The 24,015-nt window shown below is 46.5% G+C and overlaps 1 protein-coding gene across 41 annotated transcripts in view; it reads right to left on the bottom strand.

Moving 5' to 3' along the window:
- Nucleotides 1–24,015, bottom strand: part of rims2a (regulating synaptic membrane exocytosis 2a) — a 1,202,647-nt gene that overhangs the window by 433,416 nt on the left and 745,216 nt on the right. For 24 of the 41 annotated variants that reach the window (XM_038810037.1, XM_038809989.1, XM_038809993.1 and 21 more), the window contains 2 exons: nucleotides 12,965–13,118; nucleotides 11,298–11,324 (listed from right to left, as the gene is read on the bottom strand). In XM_038810037.1, the coding sequence (XP_038665965.1) occupies nucleotides 11,298–11,324; nucleotides 12,965–13,118 (181 nt within the window). The remainder of the gene's footprint in view (nucleotides 1–11,297; nucleotides 11,325–12,964; nucleotides 13,119–24,015) is intronic. The other 17 variants (XM_038810036.1, XM_038810038.1, XM_038810032.1 and 14 more) reach the window with 1 other exon arrangement.

Here is a 24,015-nt window from a genome sequence, read left to right on the forward strand (position 1 = left end):
TCTTATATGTCGGGACCCTGAGGAAGTCTGGATGCACACACAGGCGCTGTAATTGCCTGGGAAGTTTAAACATCCAATAGGCTGGTCTGCGCTGCGCAAATGTCTCTTACACTGATTGCCATGTCTGGCGACTTGACTTTGGTTTGATACATGCTGCTTACCCACATACTTACCCTGGAACAGCTACACTGTTTTGTCTCTGATGTAATGCAGCGATTAATGATATAACCCCAGACTCTATACAGACCACCCGCTCCAATCACGCCTTGACCCAACTATCCATCCTCCTGACAAAACTTGTTTAATGGGTCCTTTTCAAATTGGCAGGCAGTAACTAGTGGGGTACCACAGGGATTGGTACTCGGACCTCAGCTATTCACAATATACATTAATGATTTGGATGAGGGAACAAAATGTAACATCTCAAAGTTTGCAGATGATACCAAGTTAGGTGGGAGGGTGAATTGTGAGAAGGATGCAGGGATCCTACAGCATGATCTGGACAGGTTGGGGAGTGGGCAAATCAATGGCAAATGTAGTATAATTTGGATAAGTGTGAGGTTATTCACTTTGGAAGCAAAAACAGGAAGGCAGATTACTACCTGAATGATTGTAAATTGGCAGAGGGGAGTGTGCAGCGGGACCTGGGTGTCCTTGTGTACCAGTCGCTGAAGGTAAGCAGGCAGGTGCAGCAGGCGGCATGTTGGCCTTCATTGCGAGAGGTTTTGAGTCCAGATATAGCGATGTGTTGCTGCAATTATACAGGGCCTTGGTGAGGCCACACCTAGAATATTGTGTGCAGTTTTGGTCTCCTTCTCCGAGGAAGGATGTTCTTTCTCTCGAGGGAGTGCAGCAAAGGTTTACCAGACTGATTCTATATGAGGAGAGATTGACTCGGTTGGGATTGTTCTCGCTGGAGTTCAGAAGAATGAGGGGGGGATCACATAGAGACTTATAAAATTTTAACGGGACTAGACATGGTAGATGCAGGTAAGATGTTACCAATGATAGATCCAGAACCAGGGGTCACAATCTGAGGATTCAGGGTAAACCATTTCAGACAGATCTAAGGAGACATTTATTCACACAAAGAGTGGTGAGCCTGTGGAATTCATTACCACAGGCAGTAGTTGATGCTAAAACACTGAATATATTCAAGAGGCGGCTAGATATAGCACTTGGTGAGAATCAGATCAAAGGCTATGGAAAGAAAGCAGGATCAGGCTATTGAGTTGGATAATCAGCCATGATTGTGAAGAATGGCGGAGCAGGCTCGAAGGGCCAAAAGGCCTCCTTCTGCTCCTATCTTCTATTTACCTACGTATGTATGTAATTACGCTCCCCATCCCACCAACGAACCACTCACTGTCACACTCACCCACCCACACATACACCCATTCATTCACCCCACCACCCACGCCCGAACCCATTAGCCGCAATGAAAGATTTGAGATCTTTAAATACTTACGTGAAAGTGGAAGCTAATGCTGTAAAAAATGGGCATGTTCTCTGTGCTGTTCCTCTTTGCCATTCTTCTCCTGGGTGGCCGTGCTGAGGCTCCATTGTTCCAGCCAGGATTGGAAATCCCAGCTGGAAGGGGGCAAAGAGGTATATTAACCTTTGCGCCCCTGTGGGTTCCCCACAGCTGCTTCACATTTTGCAAAAGCAGTTGCAAACCTTCCTGACATGCGGTAATTCTAAATATGGCGGGAACAAATTGTCATAATATACACCAGTATATCATGGTGCAGACACACACTGATGGACACACACAGGGACCAATCAACATGTACAAACACTGCAGCCAATCACCAGTTAGAATACACACACTATAAAGGCAGAGGGCACCACGGTTCCCGTTCATTCTGGGGGCTGCCTCTGAGTGTAACAAGAACTCATCCAGCCCAGCACAGACTTACAACTCGTGCTGAGAGAATTAACTGGTTCGGAAAAGGCTTAGGTCTCTAGTTTAAGTTAGCATCATTTAGACCCACAGTCATCGTGTGTTAGTTCGAAGTAGTTAATAAAATTGAGTTGAACCTTCATCAGTGTTGGAAGTGTCTGTTCATCTCTCAAGTCCACACTAGCCAACACTTCACAAATGACAGGGAAGCACTTTATGTGTATTTAAGTATATTATTATGTATTTAAGTGAAATTCCTTCATTACGTCACCAACGGGGAAGAGGTGGGATATCAGAGAACGCGTTCTCGCCGCCGAGATGCTTGTTTCAGCGATCTTGCAATATTTTCTGCCGAAGTCACCATGTTAGCCACTTGCAAATATTAGCAGAAATTCCCAACCATAATGTTTAATGAGTGTTTCAGTACAACAAATTCAAATACAAAAAAGAAAGCAAAGCATACTTTTCCATGGTAAGCGGGATACAGAGTTAAAATGGAATTAATTATCCAGCCAGCAAATTCTAGGAATGGAATAATTAGAACAATAAGAAGGTGTTATGTGAGAAAAATATTGCATTCTGATATGGGTTCGTATAGTTGGGGTTGAAGGTTAGGAATTTTGGGATCAATTATTCTGGAGTTAGTTTGATTACTTTTGGAGATAAGGGATTATTAGTGAAGAAATTTCCCTGAGGAGAATTATAAATAGTTTAGGTGGAGCCTCTGTTATTAATCCCTTCGACCTGACAGAAACCAAACTGGAGAGTGAAGGGAGGTGGGGGGGGGGGGGGGGGGGGGGGTGTGTGCTGCTGTATGGGTGAGGACGGGAGTGGGTGGAGCTGTTAAACATTTGTCAATGTTCCCTGTTGATTATTCTTGTGTCTACTATGTACGTACTGTGTACGTTCCTCGACCGCAGAAAAATACTTTTCACTGCATTTCGGTACATGTGACAATAAATCAAATTAAATCAAAATCAAATCAAAGTTGTTGCAGTGTGCTTATCTCAACTGATCCCATTGCCTTCCTTAAGTATCGTGATGTTAGCCTGCTTTTTTTCAGGTGCTGGACACACAGAGGTAGGAAATTAGGTCCTTCTCCAAATGGGTAGGTCTCGGAGGCCTGAACACTTTCAGATTCCCCAATTGGTCAAATGTACTGAAAAGGGGATTTATGCCCAAAAGATGGCCAAGCTGCAAAGTTCAATAAGTTAATTGTATGTTTGCTTGTGGGCCATGATGAAGGGAAATGAGCCTCCCTTACTCTAAGATTTGAACGCCCCATCTTTCCATTTGGTCTTAGCTCATTTTCACCTTCCTGGTAATGCCACTACATTTCCTCTTTCTCTGCAACAGATGGCCAAGCCATTTCAAACTCTTCTCAGCGACCTCTTTCAATGCTCCCACAACCTTCACTCACCACCCAATGCACTGGTTGCTGACATTTCCGTCTCTCATCACTTCACACATCCAGCCCAGTATCTCCACCTCATTAGTCTCCAATCCTTGTTCCCCTCTTCTTGAGGTTGCCGAGCTCCTTGCACTGCAGGCAAGGTTGGTCTCACAGCCATCTCAGATTCTTTTTTTCAGTTTCAGCAATAGAACAAAGAACAAAGGAAAGTATAGCACAGGAACAGGCCCTTCGGCCCTCCAAGCCTGTGCCGACCATGCTGCCCAACTAAACTAAAATCTTCTACACTTCCTGGGTCCGTATCCCTCTATTCCCATCCTATTCATGTATTTGTCAAGATGCCCCTTAAATGTCACTATCATCCCTGCTTCCACCACCTCCTCCGGCAGCGAGTTCCAGGCACCCACTGCCCTCTGTGTAAAAAACTTGCCTCATACATCTCCTCTAAACCTTGCCCCTCGCACCTTAAACCTATGCCCCCGAGTAATTGACCCCTCTACCCTGGGAAAAAGCCTCTGACTATCCACTCTGTCTATGCCCCTCATAATTTTGTAGACCTCTATCAGGTCGCCCCTCAACCTCCGTCGTTCAAGTGAGAACAAACTGAGTTTATTCAACCGCTCCTCATAGCTAATGCCCTCCATAACAGGCAACATCCTGGTAAATCTCTTCTGCACCCTCTCTAAAGCCTCCACATCCTTCTGGTAGTGTGGAAACCAGAATTGAACACTATACTCCAAGTGTGGCCTAACTAAGGTTCTATACAGCTGCAACATGACTTGCCAAATACTTTTCTATCACTGCACTTATACATTGAGTCATGCATCGAAAATAAAAGCAGGAGGAGGCCATTCGGTCTTTCGAGCCTGCTCCGCCATTCATTATAATCATGACTGATCAAGTTCAATACCCTGATCTTGCCATCCCCCATATCCTTCAATCCCTTTAGCCCCAAGAGCTATATCGAATTCCTTTTCGAAATTACACAACGTTTTGGCCTCAATTACTTTTTGTGGTAGCGACTTCTTGCAATCACTCCAACCATTAATCTGTCATTTCTTTTCCACTTCTTTATTTCCATCATCTGCACCAGTGACTCTCAGGTACTTGAAACTACTCACTTTTTCCAAGTTTTCACCTATTAGCTTTCCACATTCACTCTGCTTTTTTATGTTATAGAACAGTACAGCACAGAACAGGCCCTTCGGCCCTCGATGTTGTGCCGAGCAATGATCACCCTACTCAAACCCACGTATCCACCCTATACCCGTAACCCAACAACCCCCTTGTACAAGGCCTTGTATAAATGCAGGTTTTTTTCACGGTTATTGTTGAACACATGCCCCCTTTAAAATCTAGCACCGTAAAACTCTAGTGGAAGGAATACTGGAAGTCAAATTTAAAGGTGCACATTTCCAAGTTTCAGCTCCCAAAAAGGACTCAGAAATAACTGCTGACATTTAGGGGGAAAATGGGCACTAGTTCTATTCTTCCACTCTGTGCGTGAACAGCATTGCAGTGGAATTTTATGCATGGGTTTTTTTTGTGAGGGCCACGAAGAATCCAGCACAAATTAAAGGATAGAAAGAAATAACATTTATTTACAATAACATACAACAGCAGCAACTACCTTGTTGCTGACTCTCCTCTAGCCAGTTCCAAACTGGCCAGCTTTACTTATGCAGGAAATCTGCTAATGATTTCTCCGCCCCCCTCATTGGGGAAGCTCATACTCCCAAAGGATTGTGGGATTGCCATTAGTCCTCAGCCAATGATAAGCAGGCAGGTTATAACATCCCTCCCCCCTCAAAGTCCAAGGAATCCACCGAAGACCCTGGCGAAGGAGGGCGTCGGACTCGTTTTGCCGCAGACCGGACACCATTTGCACAAGGCGCTGGATTGGGCGGTATGTAACGAGACGGTGAACGGCGCTTCCGTGATGAACGGCGTAATGGTTGTACATCCACGGCCCGTGGGCCTGTGAACTCCCCCTCTGAGGCGTCCTGTGTCTCCATCTCGGAGTCGGAGTCCGCTGCCTCCGTCATCTCGGCGTCTCTATCTCCACGCGGTTCTGCAATGACCTGCGCAGGCTTTGAGTGCGGCACCAGAGGAAGATTGTGAGGAATACACTCCACTGTGTCTTGTCTCTGTGGCTGTAGAAATGAGCTCCGGGGGTGGGGAATCTTTGGAAGAGATGGTCTTCAGGACCGAACGTGGTCTACATGCTTGCGCTGTAGACGACCCTGGGCTTGCACCTGGTAAGAGATAGGTAGGGCCCGTTCGTAGAAAGATAACGCCAGGGACACACTGGGCACCACTAGCAAAATTTCGAACGAACACTGGGTCACCAGGCGTAAACTGCCGAATCAGCCGATGCTGAGGAAAACCATGTCCCTGTCGTTCTTGAGTGCGGCGTACTTTTGCGCCAATGTCTGGAAAAACCATGCTAAGGTGGGTGCGAAGTCTCCGGCCCATTAGGTGTTCCACGGGAGCTACCCCAGTCACCGCATGTGGGGTGGTCCTATATGAAAACAAAAAACGAGCCAGTCTCGTGTCCATAGACCCTGAAGACTGCTTCTTTAGGCCTCGTTTGAATGTCTGCACTGCGCACTCTGCCAACCCACTGGAAGCCGGGTGGAATGGAGCGGTGCGGATATGGCGTATGCCGTTCGTCTTCATGAACCTCGCAAACTCCTCACTTGTGAACGGAGTGCCGTTGTCCGTGACCAGCACCTCGGAGAGGCCATGCATACTGAAAGACAAACGTATCTTCTCAATTGCTGCGTCATATTCTCTGGGTCCGCGTGATTCTCCGATCCTCTGGGCCGGGAATCACGTGGGCGATAATCACTACTGGTCATGACAAATGTGGACCTGACGCAGTGGACCTCACGGTGGGCCAACTTCGAGGGAGTTTGCCCCCAAAGTCTATCCGAGGGCTACCCTTCCTTCCCCCCCCCCCCCCACCATCAACACTGTCTGTTTGCAATCCCCGCAGGTGCAAATGGTTTTATCCAGTTTCACTACTGGCACAATGGATTCCGCCCATTCTGCAAATCGCACTGGGAGAATGATGCCTAGGTCTTTCAGCCTTGTCAACTCTGTTTTGACCTTCTCCAATAACACATTTGGTACAGATCTAGCCCTGAAAATTCTTTTGGTGGCTTCTGGGTTCACATGAACTTTGCCTCAACTCCTTTTATATTTCCCAGTTCTTCACGGAAAACATTTTTGTACTTGCTGATGATTTTGCGCCGGCCCCTTCTTCGATGCAGAAAATCCCTAGCCAATTAAATTTGATCTTCTGGAGACAGTCGCACCCCATTAAACTCGGCCCCTGACCAGCTACCATGACTAAAGGCAGCCGAGCGGATTACTGTTGGCAGCTCACTGACGTCATTGTTGTACCCATTATATTTATTGCTTCCCCTGTATATGTCTTCAGCCTGGTCCCAGTGTCCTTCAACTTCAGTGGGTGGACTCCTTCTTGAAAGTACTGGTAGGTCTGATCCCCCATCATGATGGCTGAGGCCCCAGCGTCCAATTCCATCTGTAATGGCCTTCCATTTACCAATAACTCCACTGTGATCGGTGCCACTTATCCCACTTTTACATTATTGCCAAACATAACTTTCCACTCCATTTCAGGATCATTTTCCGAATGGTAAACTGGTTCTGTACTGTCCAATTTACTAGTATTGGACATTCACTGCTTATGTCCGTGGTGTCCTTTTTTTTCAATCACCTGATGAATTCTGTTTCCTTAAATTTGCATATGTCTGGGGGGGGGTGTGGCTTCCCCCACATCTGCAACACTGTGCACTCTCCGCCCACCCTAGGCTCTGGAGTTAATCTTCTATACCTTCTGGCTCTTCCAGCTCCCACATACACTTCCTTGCTTGGACCAGCGCCTTCACTCCTGGCGCTATTGCTGCTTGCAGTTTCTTGCCCTAACTGGTAGACTGCGCTACTCAGAGTTTTTAATAACTGTTGGACGCCATTCTCCATGCTCGCCATGGCTAAAGCAATATCCAGTATCTTTTTTAAATCTATGTCTAATTCTGTCAAAAGTTTCTTCTGTATGGTTTCATCATTGATGGCACATACTAAACGACCTCATAGCATCTCATTTAACTTAGTCCCAAAATCACAATGCTGTGCAATCTTCTTGAGCCTCACCACAAAAGCTCCAATGGTTTCGCCTCGAGTTCTCCCGGTTGAATTAAACTTGTGACGCTGTAAAATTACTGTGGGCTTGGGGAGGCAATGCCCTTTGAGAACTGTATGATCTCTGCAAATGTTTTGGTATTGTGGGAATCCGGGACTTTAAGCTTCGAATGAGACTGTGGGCACGATTCTCCGCTCCCCACGCCGGGTGGGATAATCACGGGAGGGCCGGGCGAATCACGACACGCCGCTCTGGCACCCCCCGTGATTCTCCCCCCCCCCCAAAATGTGATGTCGCGGAATCGTCGCTCGCCGTTTTTCATGGTGACCGGCGATTCTCCGGCCTGGATGGGCTGAGCGGCCTGACGTTCCCGACCTGTTCATGCCGGCGGCAACCACACCTGGTCGCTGCCGGCGTGAACATAGCGCAAAGGATATGTTAGGGGCCTGTGGGGGGCGGAGAGGGGATCGAGCACCACGGCCATGCTCGGGAGGGGACTGGCCCGCGATCGGTGCCCACCGACCATTGGGCCAGCGTCTCCAAGAGACGCACTCTTTCCCCTCCGCCGCCCCGCAAGATCAAGCCTCCACGTCTTGCAAGGCAGCGGAGGGGAAGACGTCAACCGCGCATGCACAGGTTGGAGACGGCCAACCTGCGCATGCGCAGCTGACGTCACTTAGGCGTCACTTTGTGACGTCACGCAAGCGTCAAGGCCCGGCGGCCGAGTTTCTCGAAACAGCGTTCCTAGCCCCCCGGAGGGGGGAGAATAGGGGGCGAGGAGCGGCCTCCGATGTCGTCGTGAAACTCGGCCGAGTTCACAACGGCTTTCCCGATGCCGCATGACATCGGAGAATCGCGCCCTCTATGTCTGTGCCTCACATGTTATTATCAAAATTACTCTCTGCTTCTCTTCTCCCTCTATTTCATTTGCATGGGAAAATAATGTTAAGCCTTTCTCATACTGTACCCAATCTTCTGCAGCAGGGTTGAATGACTCTAGTTTCCCAAAAAGAGGAATTTTGACTATATTTTTCCTTGCATTCCGGACTTATCTGGACTTTTTCTGCAACTCTTTGCAATCTGACTTTTTTCCACAAATTCTTGCAACCTGAGTCACTGGTCGTTACTTCATCGCCAACGTGATAACTTCAAGAGATGGCTCCACTAATTAACTTATAAAACACAGTGTTTCATTACAGCTAAAAGCAACTATTTACAGAATGCTTATAACGGGCGTTACATACGCAGCTTAAGGTCCAACCACCGGGACAAGTCCCAACTCGTCCCAGTGAAATTCCAACTCTGTTCCTGATTGGTTGAGTGGATCGGATGACTCCTCCCTCAGAGAATGTCCCTTAAAGGAGCTAGCTACTCATTATGTGGCCACAATACCAAGTTAATCCAGGAAAACTAGAAGTATAGAATCCTTTACAGTGCAGAAGGTGGACATTCGGCCCATTGAGGCTGCATCGACTCTCCGAAAGAGCACTCTATCTAAGCCCATTTCCCCCATCCCTATAGCCCAGTAACCCCAACTAACCTTTTGGACACTAAGGGGCAATTTATCTTGGCCAATCCACCTAACATGCACATCTTTGGACTGTGTGAGGAAACCGGAGTACCCAGAGGAAACCCACACAAACACGGGGAGAATGTGAGAACTCCCAGAATTGAACTCGGATCCCTGGCGCTGCGAAGCAGCAGTGCTAACCACTGTGCCGGCCCACTAGCCCTTCAAGATTCTTAGATTCCAAAATGTCATGTTCCTTAAGCCATTTTAAAAATAAAATGTCAGTTTCTTCAAATCACAATTGAAATTCAGAGAAGCAACGTACAATAGGCACAGAACAATGCACAGAATGAGAAAGATCCATCCAGTTATTTCACAGACATGCATTGTACAATATGTGCGATTATGGATTCTGCCCAACTATTCAGTCTTCAATTTCCATAAATATGCCATGATCTCCAAAAGCAATCAGAAAAACTCCAGAATACTTTCAGATATCTATGTTTACACTATTCAATCCTGACAGGCAAACAGCACAACAAACCACCACACCAATAGCGTATCTGGAAATTTTAACCTTTATGTACTTAAAAACTTTAATCTTGTTTGTTAGTGGATAGGTATCCATCACCTTTTTACAGAAGGTAATTAACATGGCATTAACTGTTTTTGCTGAGAATATATTTCATAAATCATCCACTCCATGGGCTTGGGAAAAGTTCTTCTCTGTATGAAGCTTGTTAATTTTGATCTAATTTCCTCTAGTTTTGTGATCAAAATTTAAGCTCAGTGGTGAACTTCCACTTCTTGTTACACTTATTATTTACAGCCTTCATGGTCAGCCCTTGGAATGACACATTGTAGAAATAAAGGCCCCCATTTCTTTCTTCTTTTATTTAATAGTGAGCGAGAAGTCAAGTTTTGCAGATGTGCAATTGTTAAAGTAATTCACTTTATTATTTCAGAAATTATTGTTCCATAGTAAACAAGGTGTTCGATAAGAACGAAGCATGTAGATCAATAAGTTTAAGCAAACCACAGCATGTTTGACTATATGTTCTGCTCACAGCTTAGGAGCTTTGATCATTTCCCAATATATCTGATGATCTAAACCTGACAGAAGCATTTTCTCAAATTTAGCTCCTATTGTATATATATATTGAATCAATATAAAAGCAAATTACTGTGGATGCTGGAATCTGAAACAAAAACAGAAAATACTGGACAATCTCAGCAGGTCTGGCAGCATCTGGGGAGCAAGAATGGAGTTAACATTTCGAGTCTGGATAGCTGTTTGTTGAAGTTTTGACAGTTAGGTCCCACCTCTCTGCTCAGATGCTGCCAGACCTGCTGAGATTGTCCAGTATTTTCTGTTTATATATGAATCAATACATTACTACAGCGGAATCTGTTTCACATTTACTTTTGCCATTATATATTCAATTAAGTCAGGTAAAACTATTCCAGCTGACTAATTTCCCCAGTTCATCCATTTTAATATCAAAAAGGCTGAAGAACTATAGGGAATTAAAATCTTTTTCACAGGGTATGAAGAGCAGCATTGTGATTTTCTGTCTAATCCCTCTGAAGGAAACTTCATTTGAAAAATTAGGAAAATTGATTTTTGGATCTCAAAGGCCCAATTGGTAACTGCAGCAACCAGTACAGTACTGAGCCATACTGTGAGCCTCTGTGCTTCGCTTCCTGATCTATGCTGATTTCAGTCAGCTTAGCAGTGGCTGAAATATAATTAGCTCATATTTCTATCACTGATTCTTTGGTCAGCTGGTTACCCCTTTCGGTAGATATCCAGTATTTGAAAATATCTATTACAATAGACCTGTATATAATTTGATAATTTTGTTTATCTCTGCAAGACAGGGAAAATGAGAAATAACACCAAACATCAATGACCATTGAGCTGAACATATTCTTTCTTGGTCAAAAAATAGTGCTGATCTTTTAAGAGTTTTATTAAGCTTTAAAAATAAATCTTCAAGACCTTTTTAAGCAACTGCGAAAAACTCACTCTCGGCGCATCAAAATAGTAAAGGCATGATTGATGGAGCACTCACTTATATATTGCACAAAAAATACATTAGAAGTAACATTAACATCAGCAGCAAAGTAATTCATTCAGGGTTGAGTTGGGAATAGAAGCTTGGGTGGGAAGGAGAGCTGATCTAGCATCTTAGAATTTTTCTACATGCACAACCATAGCACTCTGTAACAGTCACTCTCAAGTGTTGGTTAACACACCAAGTGTTTTATCTCTTTAATCCATTGATTCATGCTAGTAATTTACCTGAATTTAATGCACATGGACCTGTATCTGGAAAATAAATGTCAGAATGGAATACGAATGAAACAAATATGTAGCAAAAAACACATATTCTAGCAACATAATGGAAATGAACAGTTAATATGCCTAGTTTCTCCAAAGTTATAATCAATGCTGATAAGACGTTTTGGCAAATAAGTCATTAGTAGATAGATTATTAGCATTAGGCAACCTGCCTTGCCAATAGAGCAGTATTTATATAGAAATAAAGCAAGCTGAACTAATCAAAAGCAAAATCTCTCATAACTGCCATAACTGGTGATGTGCCATCAATTGCACGAGAGACGAGTTGCTTTACAAAAGTTAGGCTTTAATAAGCTAGAACTTAGCCCTGCGGTTGTCTACAATAAAATGGACGACCGCCGGGCGTTTGACTATTTATACCTCGGCAAGGAGGCGTGGTTAACTCAGCCTCTCGACCAATCAGTCGAGAGGCACATGACCGACCAGGGCCAATGGTAAGCCGGTGTTCTGCCCCAATGGCAGACAGGTATGCAAATCATATCACCACAACTGGCTACAGTTTCTATCCGTTCTATCTACTAATAGTTATAATAATCACTACAGCGTGTTTTGTGCAGGAATGAGAAAAGGCGCTTAGAGAGCAAGCAGTTGAACCTTTTGCTACCAAGGCAACATTTGTGTAAGACTTAACTCAAGAAATGATCACGCTGACTTCAATCAATGGAGTTTTTTTTCATTCTCCAATGGGTTTTGTAACAATTATGTTTATGGATTGCACTAATGAAATCAGAATATTCCAGTTTCTCAACTTTGCTGATCTAATCCTTTTAAGTCTTGAGCAGGAAGAGATCAATGTGTTATTTTTTTTAACCTATATTAGATCCTTGCTGAATAATTGATTCAAAATGCTGTAATGTTCATTATAAGCATATTAACTGTAAGCAGAATGTATTTCTTGTTTTGTTAACTGCAGGGCTACCAAATGTGGTGCTTGACACTCTTCAACAACATGAAAAGATAGCCATGATTTTATTCAAGATATCCTAACTTTGCACAAGTCAGGGAGAAAATGAATGGGTAAATTCCTGCAGCATAGAAGAACAAGCATCTCTGACAGTGGTTGCATACTTTTGTGCATGGTGATGAATGTGCCACAGCTGAGAAACATAGGATGAGGGTAAACTGGTAACTGACTCCCATGATACCACCAATTCTTCCCTAAACCAGCCATTAGGAGGTGCACCAGAATTCAGGAGTTAACCTTCCTAACTTTTCTTCATTCTTGTGGTAAACCTCTTGGACTCAATCTCCTAGTCGGTGAAGCAAGACAGTCCATCATTCTGTGGTGCCATTCATCCATGATTGAAAAGTACTTCTCCTTTATGCTATTCCAATGTTATCCCTGTCAGGGGACAAATGGCTCCTCATCTGGCAGGGTCAGGCATGTTTATTACTGACCAACACATTAGTTGTAGGAGTGAATTATAAGCATAGCAGAAAAATAAAGTCTCAATTAGGATATAGTATTCCGGCTCTGCACCATATTTCTTACTGGATGCCATTTCAATGTCATCCATTGAGGATTTAAATCACACCCAAACAATATTAATACTAACTTGTATTTCAGGGAACAAAAAGAAAAAATGACCCAATATCTCTGAACATACTTTGTAACCTTCTTGTTGGGCTTTCACCGTGTGGGTGTCTGCGTGGCATATATGGTGAAGGTTGAGGAAGTGGCATTGATGAAACATCGTGCGTCTGGAGTTTGTACCAGTGAGGTTCGTCATCCAACAGGGCGGTTTCCAACTCTATTAGAATCTGAAATCAGGAAGACAAGAAACTAATAGCACCAGATGTCAGCAATATAAAGCAAAGAACACACTTAAGAGAAGTCAAACGGTGCTCAAAATGCTTAAAAAAATATTTGTTTTGAGAAAAATATACATGATGACAAAATGATTAAAAACAGATAATGCTGGAAAAATTCAGCAGATCTGGCAGCATCTGTGGGGAGAGAAACAGAGTTAACGTTTTGAGTCCATGTGACTGCATCATGTGAGCTTGAAAGGTTGGGCGCAATTTAATGGGTCAAAAACAGAGTTCCATTTCGAGCAAGTTTAGTGGGGCGTTTCTTGACACCTACAGAACTGAGAAAGAGCCCGCTATTCACTTTGTCATTTTTTGGGGAAGGGAATGCCCCATTGAGGCCACATTTATATTGTTTACTACACAGTTCAGCTTGCCAGTGCAGTAAGAGTACTCGCAAATCGGGGCGTCCCTCAGTGACCCAACAATGGCCTCCGGACTCCATCACTACAACCAACATACCTCTTATGGAGGTCTCAAATCCGTCTCACACCACCTTTTGTGGATAAGGCACACTTGGACCGACCCCTGGCTTGGACAATCTTGTACCGCCAAGCTGGCACCCTGGCAGTACCCTGCCACCCTGGCAATGCCACCATGGCACCTTGGTTGTGTCAGGATGGCAATGTCTAGGTGCCTGGATGCCAAGGTACCACCCTGCCCAGAGCCCAACCACCCAAGGGTCTCCATTGACCTGGGAGACCCCCCCCTCAACCTGGTGCCATTATGCCTGGTCCACGTTTGTGGAAACCGGCACCCTGGCGACGTCTCCCAAGCATGGCCGATAGTTCCCGGGCCCTGGTAGAATACGCGCAGACATATTTAAATGAGCCTAATGGCTCACTTAAATATACCAATCTGGATCTTGCCGAGCGAGATTCAACAGAATCTTGCGAGATGTTTCGAGTGTTATGGGCCAGGGTTTAGAGAACCCCAAAGTGTATCATGGAGTTTACCTGACCCACAACTTTTAATAGATTGTGGTATGGGGAGCACACGGCCCACTCTAGAGGTGTGGTACAGCAGAAATGGAAAAGTATTTTTTAAAGCAAAACAATGTTTATTCTATGAACTCAAATTAACCTTTTTAAAACATACAGTGAACATCTTAGCAACCATCAATTCAAATACAACCCCCAAAGAATACAACACTAAGTAATCCTTAAGCTGTCATTTTAACATCCATGAGACTTTTTAAAAAACCTTTAAACAGAAGCACATCAGGTTAAAGTCACTACTAAAAGCAGTTATTAGTTTTAAATCACCAAAGGATCGATTTACAATCTTTAGATTACAGAGATAGAGCCTAATACCCCTTCTGGCTGTGACTGCAGCTATCCAGCTCTGAAAACAAAACTAAAACACACCCTGCAGCAAACAGCCTAAAGCAAAAGTAAAAAGCTGACAGACAGCCCAGCTCCACCCACACTCTGACATCACTGATAAACACCCATTTCTTAAAGGTACATTTCTTAAATACCCATTTCTTAAAGGTACTCTGACATGATTCGAGCATTGCAAATCTCGTGAGAGGCCTCTCGCTAGATTCAATGGCTCGTTGTGTCACCAAGTCGGGCATGGAGCCCAAATTAGGGCTCTCGTGTGATTCTCCCATTGGGACCGGATCCATCCCCGGTGAATGGTACCCCTTGTCTCAGTTAGTAGTTTTCTGCCTTCTATGTCATAGGTTTGTGGGTTCAGGATAAATTTAATAGAGAGGATTGAAGTTTTGATATAGCAGCAGATGCAGGAAAAGGGGTTTTTCAGAAGGCATTCAATAAACCTCCCATCAAGTCACTCGCTACAGTTCATGTGTACTATAAAAGTGGAAATGCAACAGTTTGGATAAAATGTTGGTGAATGGGAATGAAAAAATTAAGGTGATCAATGTTGTTTTTATTAGTAAGGGTTAGAAATGGTATACCACAGAGATTAACACCAGTTCCACTTTCCTTCTCTTCCTATCCACCTATATTGGTGGTTTGGACTTGGATAGAGGAAGGAGGTATGGATCACTGAGTCTCTTCTTTCTACTAACATCTTCCTGTCCTGTGCACAATTTTCGTTTTGGAGAGCACAGGGTCCCAGGTTCGATTCGCGGCTTGGGTCACTGTCTGTGCGGAGTCTGCACATTCTCCCTGTGTCTGCGTGGGTTTCCTCTGGATGCTCCGGTTTCCTCCCACAAGCCCCAAAAGATGGGCTGTTAGGTAACTTCTCCCTCTGTGTACCTGAACAGGCGCCGGAATGTGGCGACGAGGGGAATTTCACAGTAACTACATTGCAGTGTTAATGTAAGCCTACTTATGACAATGAAGGTTATTATATTTTATTGAAACCACATGTGTGCGACTCCTTTTATTGATAGTTGGACAAGAGTTAAGAGGTGGTGAAGCAGATCTGGGGTTTCTCGATGGCGATGGCAGACGTGTGTCCTCCACTAGCAGTAGGCGTTTACGTATTCCGGGATGTGTCTTCATTTTAAGTGTTGGCACAAGGCACTCAGTGTTCTGTACCATCCTGCTCAGCCTGGGTCAGAGGTTCAGTTGAAATGTCCCTGAATAAAATGATTCCGGAGATGCACACCATCCTGATAAGACCTAAGAGCCTAATGCCTGGTAAACTCCCTGTACAGCTGAAGCACCTCGGTATTTTGCAGCCGTCCCTCTCACTTCGTCTTGCTCCAGGGTCTCACCATTCTCAACGCACACACCCCACTTGAGGACCCTTTTATAGAGAGCCACAACAATGAAAGGGACCCTTGCAGAAGTGTATTGCATGCGGCCTACCACCTAACTGGTACAGGCAGGGAAACCCATCTTGAGAAGCCTAATTGCTTGTTCCATGGTGGTCCTAGTAAGCAGATGGCTTTACTTGTAACACTCTGACTCTGGGGCTCTCATAGAGCGTTGTGGGGACAATTCTCGAATTGCACTGCGCCCGGCGCAAATCCCACTATGCTGCTAGAATAGTGGGACCACCTCAAAATGGGATTCGTGTCGGGTGCCAAACTGAGCCCAATGCTCCTGACCCGCTGTAGCAGATGTAATCTGGTGCACGGCCTTGCAGGGCATGAACCAAGTTAACATATTTACCTTGCAATTTAAATATGCAGGGCCAGTCTGAGGCCATATTCTTCTGCCTCTCAGCATTCTTCCCCCAAGCCGGCGAGAATCACTACAGGTCTCCACCATCGGACGCCAGATGTGATGACCTCACCATGGAGCTCTAAGGACATTGGTGGTTGGGGACATGGCAAGGGCCATGCCAGCTGTGGCACTTACCCCCTGGCAATGTAAACCCGGCGGTACCAAGGGGAAGTGCCAGGGAGACACTGCCAAGGGGACGGGGCCTGCAAGGGGGCAGCATTCTGGGAGGGGGGGTGTGCATGAAGCTGGGAGACATTAAGTGATCCCAATAGCAGGGTGATGCTTATCTGGGGGAGGGGTGCCATAAGTTAGATAGATAGAACAGTACAGCACAGAACAGGCCCTTCGGCCCTCGATGTTGTGCCGAGCAATGGTCACCCTACTCAAACCCACGTATCCACCCTATACCCGTAACCCAACAACCCCCCCCTTAACCTTACTTTTTAGGACACTACGGGCAATTTAGCATGGCCAATCCACCTAACCCGCACATCTTTGGACTGTGGGAGGAAACCGGAGCACCCGGAGGAAACCCACGCACACACAGGGAGGACGTGCAGACTCCACACAGACAGTGACCCAGCCAGGAATCGAACCTGGGACCCTGGAGCTGTGAAGCATTTATGCTAACCACCATGCTACCCATAGTACCAGCAATGGGAACTGATGTTGGCGAGGGGGGGGGGGAGACACCCTCCTCCGAAGGAATCGCTAAGCGCGGGAAGATCGCGATGTGAATCACGGCAGAACAAGCGGTGCAATTTGCACTGATTGTCTCGCCTGAAGTGACACTTGAAATCCTGCCTGCAGTTTTTTCAAGTGATCACTTCAAATGATATTTTTTGTCCCTTCAGATCCATCCACAGACTATGGGATGAAGAAGTCATGGAGCTGCCAAAAGAACGACCTCACGGAGAATTTCTTCTTAAGTTTTTAGAGCAGCTAAACGTCAAGCAGGTGGAAGCCCTTCCTGTTAATGAATCTGATTGGGTGGTCACTGGGTAACTTGAATACCAATGGATGCAATCAATGATAGAAACATAGAAAATAGGTGCAGGAGTAGGTCATTTGGCCCTTAGAGCCTGCACCACCATTCGATATGATCATGGCTGATCATGCAAATTCAGTATCCCACTCCCGCTTTCTCTCCATACCCCTTAATCGCTTTAGCCACAAGGGCCACGTCCAGCTCCCTCTTGAATATATCCAACAAACTGGTCCCAACAGCTTGCTGTGGTAGAGAATTCCACAAGTTCACAACTCTCTGAGAGAAGAAGTTCTTCTTCATCTCAGTCCTGAATGGCTGACCCCTTATTCTTAGGCTGTGATCCCTAGTTCACAACATCCCAACATCGGGAACATTCTTCCCGCATCTAGCCTGTCCAGTTCTATCAGGATTTCATGGGCGGGATTCCACCCTAACTGGCGGGGTGGGCAGTACCGTCAGGATCTAGGCCGGCACCAGCGGGGTTGGCGCCGCACCAACCGGCGCCAAAGGGCCTCCGCCGGCCGGCTCAAGTTGGCGCATGCGCGGAAGCTCCAGCATGTACTGGCGTCATCCCAGAGCATGCGCAGGGGGGTTCTTCTCCGCGCTGGCCATGGCGGACCGTTACACCGGCCGGCGCGGAGGGAAAGAGTGCCCCCCACGGCACAGGCCTGCCTGCGGATCAGTGGGTCCCGATCGCGGGCAAGACCACTGTGGGGGGCCCCCCGGGACCAGATCCCCCGCGCCCCCCCCAAAACTCCGCTGACCGCCAGTACAGACCTGGTCCAATTTACGCCGGCGGGAACGGGCAAAAACGGGTGGCCACTCGGCCCATCGCGGGGCAGAGTATCGCCAGGGGGGCCGCTGCCAACGGCCCCCGACTGGCGTGATTCCCGCCCCCGTCGAAAACCGGTGCCGCAGAATCCGGCAGCCGGCATCGAGGTGGGGTTCACGCCACCCCCTACGGCAACTCTCCGGCCCGGCGGGATAGGGGGGGTGGTCAGAGAAACCCGCCCTATATGTTTCTATGAGATCCCCTTTTGTTCCGCTAAACTCCAGTGAGTACAAGCCCAGTTGACCCAGTCTTTCTTCATACGTAAGTCCTGCCATCCCGGGAATTAGTCTTGTGAACCTTCGCTGGATACCCTCAATAACAAGAATGTCCTTCCTCAAACTAGGAGACCAAAACTGCACAAAATATTCAAGGTATGGCCTCACCAAGACGCTCTATAAGTGCAGCACGACATCCCACTTCTATACCCAAATCCTCTCGCTATGAAGGTCAGCATGCCATTAGCAATCCTCACTGCCTGCTGTACCTGCCTGCCAACCTTCAGCAACAGTCCTACCATGACACCCAGGTCTCGTTGCACTTTCCCTTTTCCTAAACTGCCACTATTCAGGTAATAATCTGCCTTCCTGCTTTTGCCACCAAACTGGATAACCCCACATTTACCCACATTATATTACATTTGCCAAGTATTTGCCCACTCAGCCAGCCTGTCCAAGTCATCCTGCAGTCTTTTTACATCCTCCTCACAGCACACACTGCCACCCAGCTCAGTGTCGTCTGCAAGTTTGGAGATATTGCATTCAATTCCTTCGTCCAAATTATTAATGCATATTGTGAACAGCTGGGGTCCCAACACTGAACCCTGCGGTACCTCACAGCACCAGGGTCCCAGGTTCGATTCCCAACTGGGTCACTGTCTGTGCGGAGTCTGCACGTTCTCCACGTGTCTGCGTGAGTTCGCTCCGGGTGCTCCGGTTTCCTCCCACTAGTCCCAAAAAACATGCTGTTAGGTTATTTGGACATTCTGAATTCTCCCACTGTGTACCCGAACAGGTGCCGGAATGTGGCGACTAGGGGTTTTTCACAGTTACTTCATTGCAATGTAAGCCTACTTATGACAATAAAGATTATTATTATTATAGTCACTGCGTGCCACTTTGAAAAGGACCCGTTTATTCCCACTTTCTGCTTCCTGTCTGCCAGTTCTCTATCCACATAAATATATTACCCAATAACATGAACTTTAATTTTGCTCAATAATCTCGTGCAAAACTTTGTCAAAAACCTTTTGAAAGTCCAGATACACAATATCCACTGGTTCACCCTTGTCGACTCTACTGATCACATCCTCCAAAAATTCCAGGAGATTTACAAAGCATGATTTCCCTTTAGTGAATCCACGCTGACTTGGAACGAGCCTGTCCCTGCTTTCCAAATGCTCAGTTATTTCTTCTTTAATCATTGACTCTCGCATTTTCACCACCACTGATGTCAGGCTAACCGGCCTATAATTCCCTGTTTTCTCTCTCTCTCTCTCTCCTTTTTTAAAAAATGGGGTTACATGAGCTACTCTCCAATCCATTGCAACTCTCCCAGAGTCGATAGAATGCTGGAAAATGATGGCCAATGCGTCCACTATTTCTAAGGTTACTTCCTTAAGTACTCTGGGATGCAGAGCGTCAGGCCTGGGGACTTAAAGGGTTTTAATCCCTTCAGGTTCCCCAATACAATTTCCTGATTAATAAGGATTACCTTCAGTTCCTCCTTCATGCTAGACCCTCTGTCCCCTAATATTTCCGGAAGGTTATTTGTGTCCTCCTTAGAGAAGACAGATCCAAAGTATTTGTTAAATTGGTCTGCCATCTCTTTGTTGCCCATTATGAATTCACCTGATTCTAACTGTAAGAGACTTGCATTTGTCTTCACCTGTCTTTTTCTCTTCATATATCTTTAGAGACTTTTGCAGTAAGTTTTTATGTTTTCTGCAAGCTTACTCTATTTTCCCCTTCCGAATGAAATATTTTGTCCTCCACTGCTGAATTTGAACTTTCTCCCAGTCCTCAGGATTGCTGCTTTTTCTGGCCAATTTATATACCTCCTCTTTGACTTTTAGCCATTTAGCCATGGTTGAGCCGCCCTCCTCGTCTTACTCCTGCGCTAGACAGGGATGTACAATTTTTGAAGATCAACCATGTGTTCTTTAAATGTCTGCCATTGCCTATCACCTGTCAATCCCTTAAGTATCCTTTGCCAGCTTATCCGAGCCAATGTACATCTCATACCATCAAAGTTAGATTTCTTTAAGTTCAGGACACTAGTCTCAGACTTAATTGTGTCACTCTCAATCTTAAGGAAGAATGCTATCATATTATGGTTACTCTTCCCTAAAGGTTGTAACGCCACAATATTGCTAATTAATCCTCTCTCATTGTATAATACCCAGTCTAGGATGGCCTGCTCTCTAGTTGGTTCTTTGACATATTGGTCGAGAAAATCATCCCTTATACATTCTAGGAAATCCTCCTCCATCACATTGTTACCCGTTTGATTAGCCCAATCAATATGCAGATTGAAGTCACCCATAATAACTGCTGCACCCTCACTGCATGCATCTCTAATTTCCTGTTTGATGCCATCCCTGATCTCACAACCACAGTTTGGTGGTCTGTACACAATTCCCACTAACTTCTTTTACCCTTTGATGTTCCACAGTTCCACCCATACCGATTCCACATAGTCCATGCTAATTTCCTTCCATACCATTGTGTTAATCTCCTCTTTAAACAGCAATGCTACCCTACCTCCCTTTCCTTCCATCTTTCCTGAATATTGAATATCCATGGGTGTTGAGTTCCCATCCTTGGTCACCCTGGAGCCAGATCTCCGTAATCTCAATTACATCATATCTGTTAATGACTGTCAGCGCAGCTAATTCATCAACCTTATTACAAATATTCCTCACATTGAAACACAGAGCCTTCAAGCTTGGGCAGCACGATACCACAGTGGCTAGCACTATGGCTTCACAGCTACAGGATCCCAGGGTCGATCCCCGACTTGGGTCACTGCCTGTGCGGAGTCTGCATGTTCTCCCCGTGTCTGCGTGGGTTTTCTCCAGGTGCTCCGGTTTCCTCCCACAATCCAAAGATGTGCAGGTTAGGTGGATTGGCCATATTAATTGCCCATCGTGTTCAAAAAGGTTAGATGGGGTTACTGGTTTGTGCAGATAGGATGGAGGTGTGGGCTTAGGTGGGTTGGTCTTTACGATGTGGACACGATGGGCCAAATGGCCTCTGTCTGCACTGTAATTTCTATGTCTATGTCTAAGCTTGTTTTTTTTGACATTTATTGCCCATTTAGAATTATGCTGTAATGTGGCCCTTTTTGACATTTATCTTTGGTTTCTCTGCCTTCCACTTGTCCCTTTACTGCCATTTGTTTCTGTCCGCAACCTACTTCCCTCCGACTTCGTGCGGTTCCCATCCCCTCGCCATATTAGTTTAAAGCCTCCCCAACAGTACCAGCAAACACTTTCCCTAGGACATTCATTCCGGTCCTTCCCAGGTGCAGACTGTCTGTTTTGTACGAGTCCCACCTCCCCCAGAATCGGTTCAAATGTCCCAGGAATTTGAGTCCCTCCCTCTTGCACCATCCCTCAAGCTACGTATTCACCTTAGCTATCCTGGTATTCCTACTCTGACTAGCACGTGGCACTGGTAGTAATCCTGAGATTAGTACCTTTGCGGTTCTCCTTTTTAGTTTAACTCCTAACTCCCTACATTCAACTTGTAGGACGTCATCCCATTTTTTACCTATATAGTTGGTGCCGATGTGCATCACACCAGCTGGCTGTTCATCCTCCCCATCCAGAACGCCCTGCAGCCGCTCCGAGATATCCTTTTTCTTTAAATTTAGAGTACCCAATTCATTTTTTCCAATTAAGGGGCAATTTAGTGTGGCCAATCCACCTAACCTGCAGATCTTTGGATTGTGGGGGCGAAACCCACGCAAACACGGGGAGAATGTGCAAACTCCACACGGACAGTGACCCAGAGCCGGGATCGAGCCTGGGACCTCAGCGCCATGAGGCAGCAGGGCTAACCCTCTGCCCAACGTGCTGCCCCGCTCCGAGACAACCTTGACCATTGTACCAGGGAGGCAACACACAATCCTGGAGTCTCGTTAGTGGCTACAGAAATGCCCATCTATTCCCCTTATAATTGAATCCCCCGCCACTCTTATTCCTGCCCTCCTGTGCAACAGAGCCAGTCCCGGTGCTATTAACATGGCCGCTGCCACCTTTGCCTGGTGAGCCACCTCCCCCCAACATTATCTAAAACATTATGGACAGGATTCTCTGAACCACTCGCCGGGTCGGAGAAACCCCAGGGGGAGGGGCGGCGCGAATCCCACCGTGCCGCCCCAACGCCGGCTGCCGCAACCTCCGGTGCCCTTTTTCGGGCTGGGGCAGGATTCACGCCACGCTGGTCTGGGGCCGTTGGCAGTGGCCCCCCGGCTATTCTCTGGGCCCCAATGGGCCGAGCAGCCCTCCGTTTTTGGGCAGTCCCGCTGGCGTGAATTACTCAACTCATGTATCGCCGGGACCTGGCAGGTAAGTTGTAGGGACAATCCCCGGGGGGGGGGGGAATTCCGCTGTATGTGTGCTTTGGAGGTAGATGACCGCAGAGGACTCCTGCACTTCCTTCCTACTCTTATCTGTCTGGTGGTCACCCATTCCTTAGCTTCCTCAGTAATTTCTATCTGCCATGTGACCAATTTACTGAACGTGCTTTCCAAGATTTCCTCAGCATCGCGGATTCTCCAAAGTAAATCCATGTGGCGCTCCAGAGCCATCAAGCAGTCTGACAGGAGCTGCAGATGAACACACTTCCTGCACGTGAAGGAATCAGGGAGACCAGAAGGGTCCCTGAAGTCCCACATCGCACAGGAGGAACATGACACGGGTCTGGGATCTTCTGTCATCACTTAACTGTGAAGTTAACTTTACAATGGAGGAAAGATGGAAAGACTACAGTAATTTAATGTTTGGGGCTTATCGTCCCTTGACCGACTTCTTCCGCAATCCGCTGTTCAATTGTGGTGACTGTGCCGACTGCTCCCAGAATGCATTTCAGTGTCATCTCTCTGCCGCCCTCTGCTGGATGCTTTGCCATCTCTTTGCTTCCTTCTTGCTTGACCTCCTTGATGCACGATCAACTGCACAAAGACTTGAGTTAGATACAACTGAGGCTTTATTACTCTAAGATGTGTGGCCTCCCACAGCAGCTGGCGAAATGGCTGCAGCATGGAGTACACACACATTTATACTCCGGAGTAAGCAGGCAGGGACTACTGACATACCTGTAGTACAGGTATATCACCTAATACATACATCACCTAATATAGGTGCAACAGTGGTTTACCACATTCATCCCCTGTTAAAATTGAGTCCGGCGGGGGTGGTGGAGAACTATGTACAACAAAAGAGTTATACATTTACAATATTGGAGGTGAAAAAAATGTCTTTGTAAGTCCAGTGCACCAGTTAGAGGTTTAACCAGTCTGAGGCCTTGATGTGCCGCTGGGAGCGACGTAGTGGTGGCGGCGATGCCGATGCTGGTCTGATGTCCGGTGCCTCCGGGAGCATGCCGAAATCCTCTTCATCCTCGGGCGTGGGCAGGGGGAGGACGGATGGTCCCGGGGGGGGGGTGCTGTTGGGAGCGCCGGGGGAGGGGAGGGTGGTGCCGGGCCGTGGGGGTGTGTGTGTGTGGAACCTGCTGGTGCCAGGTCCCTGAGGGAGACAGTATCCTGGCAGCCGTTGGCGTACGTCACGTAGGCATACTGGGGGTTTGCATGGAGCAATTGCATACTTTGCACCAACGGGTCCGCCTTGTGGAGTCGGACGTGCATACGGAGCAGGACGGG

The sequence above is a fragment of the Scyliorhinus canicula genome, chromosome 10 (genome assembly GCF_902713615.1).
Source record: "Scyliorhinus canicula chromosome 10, sScyCan1.1, whole genome shotgun sequence".
In the NCBI taxonomy this organism is placed as follows: Eukaryota; Metazoa; Chordata; class Chondrichthyes; order Carcharhiniformes; family Scyliorhinidae; genus Scyliorhinus; species Scyliorhinus canicula.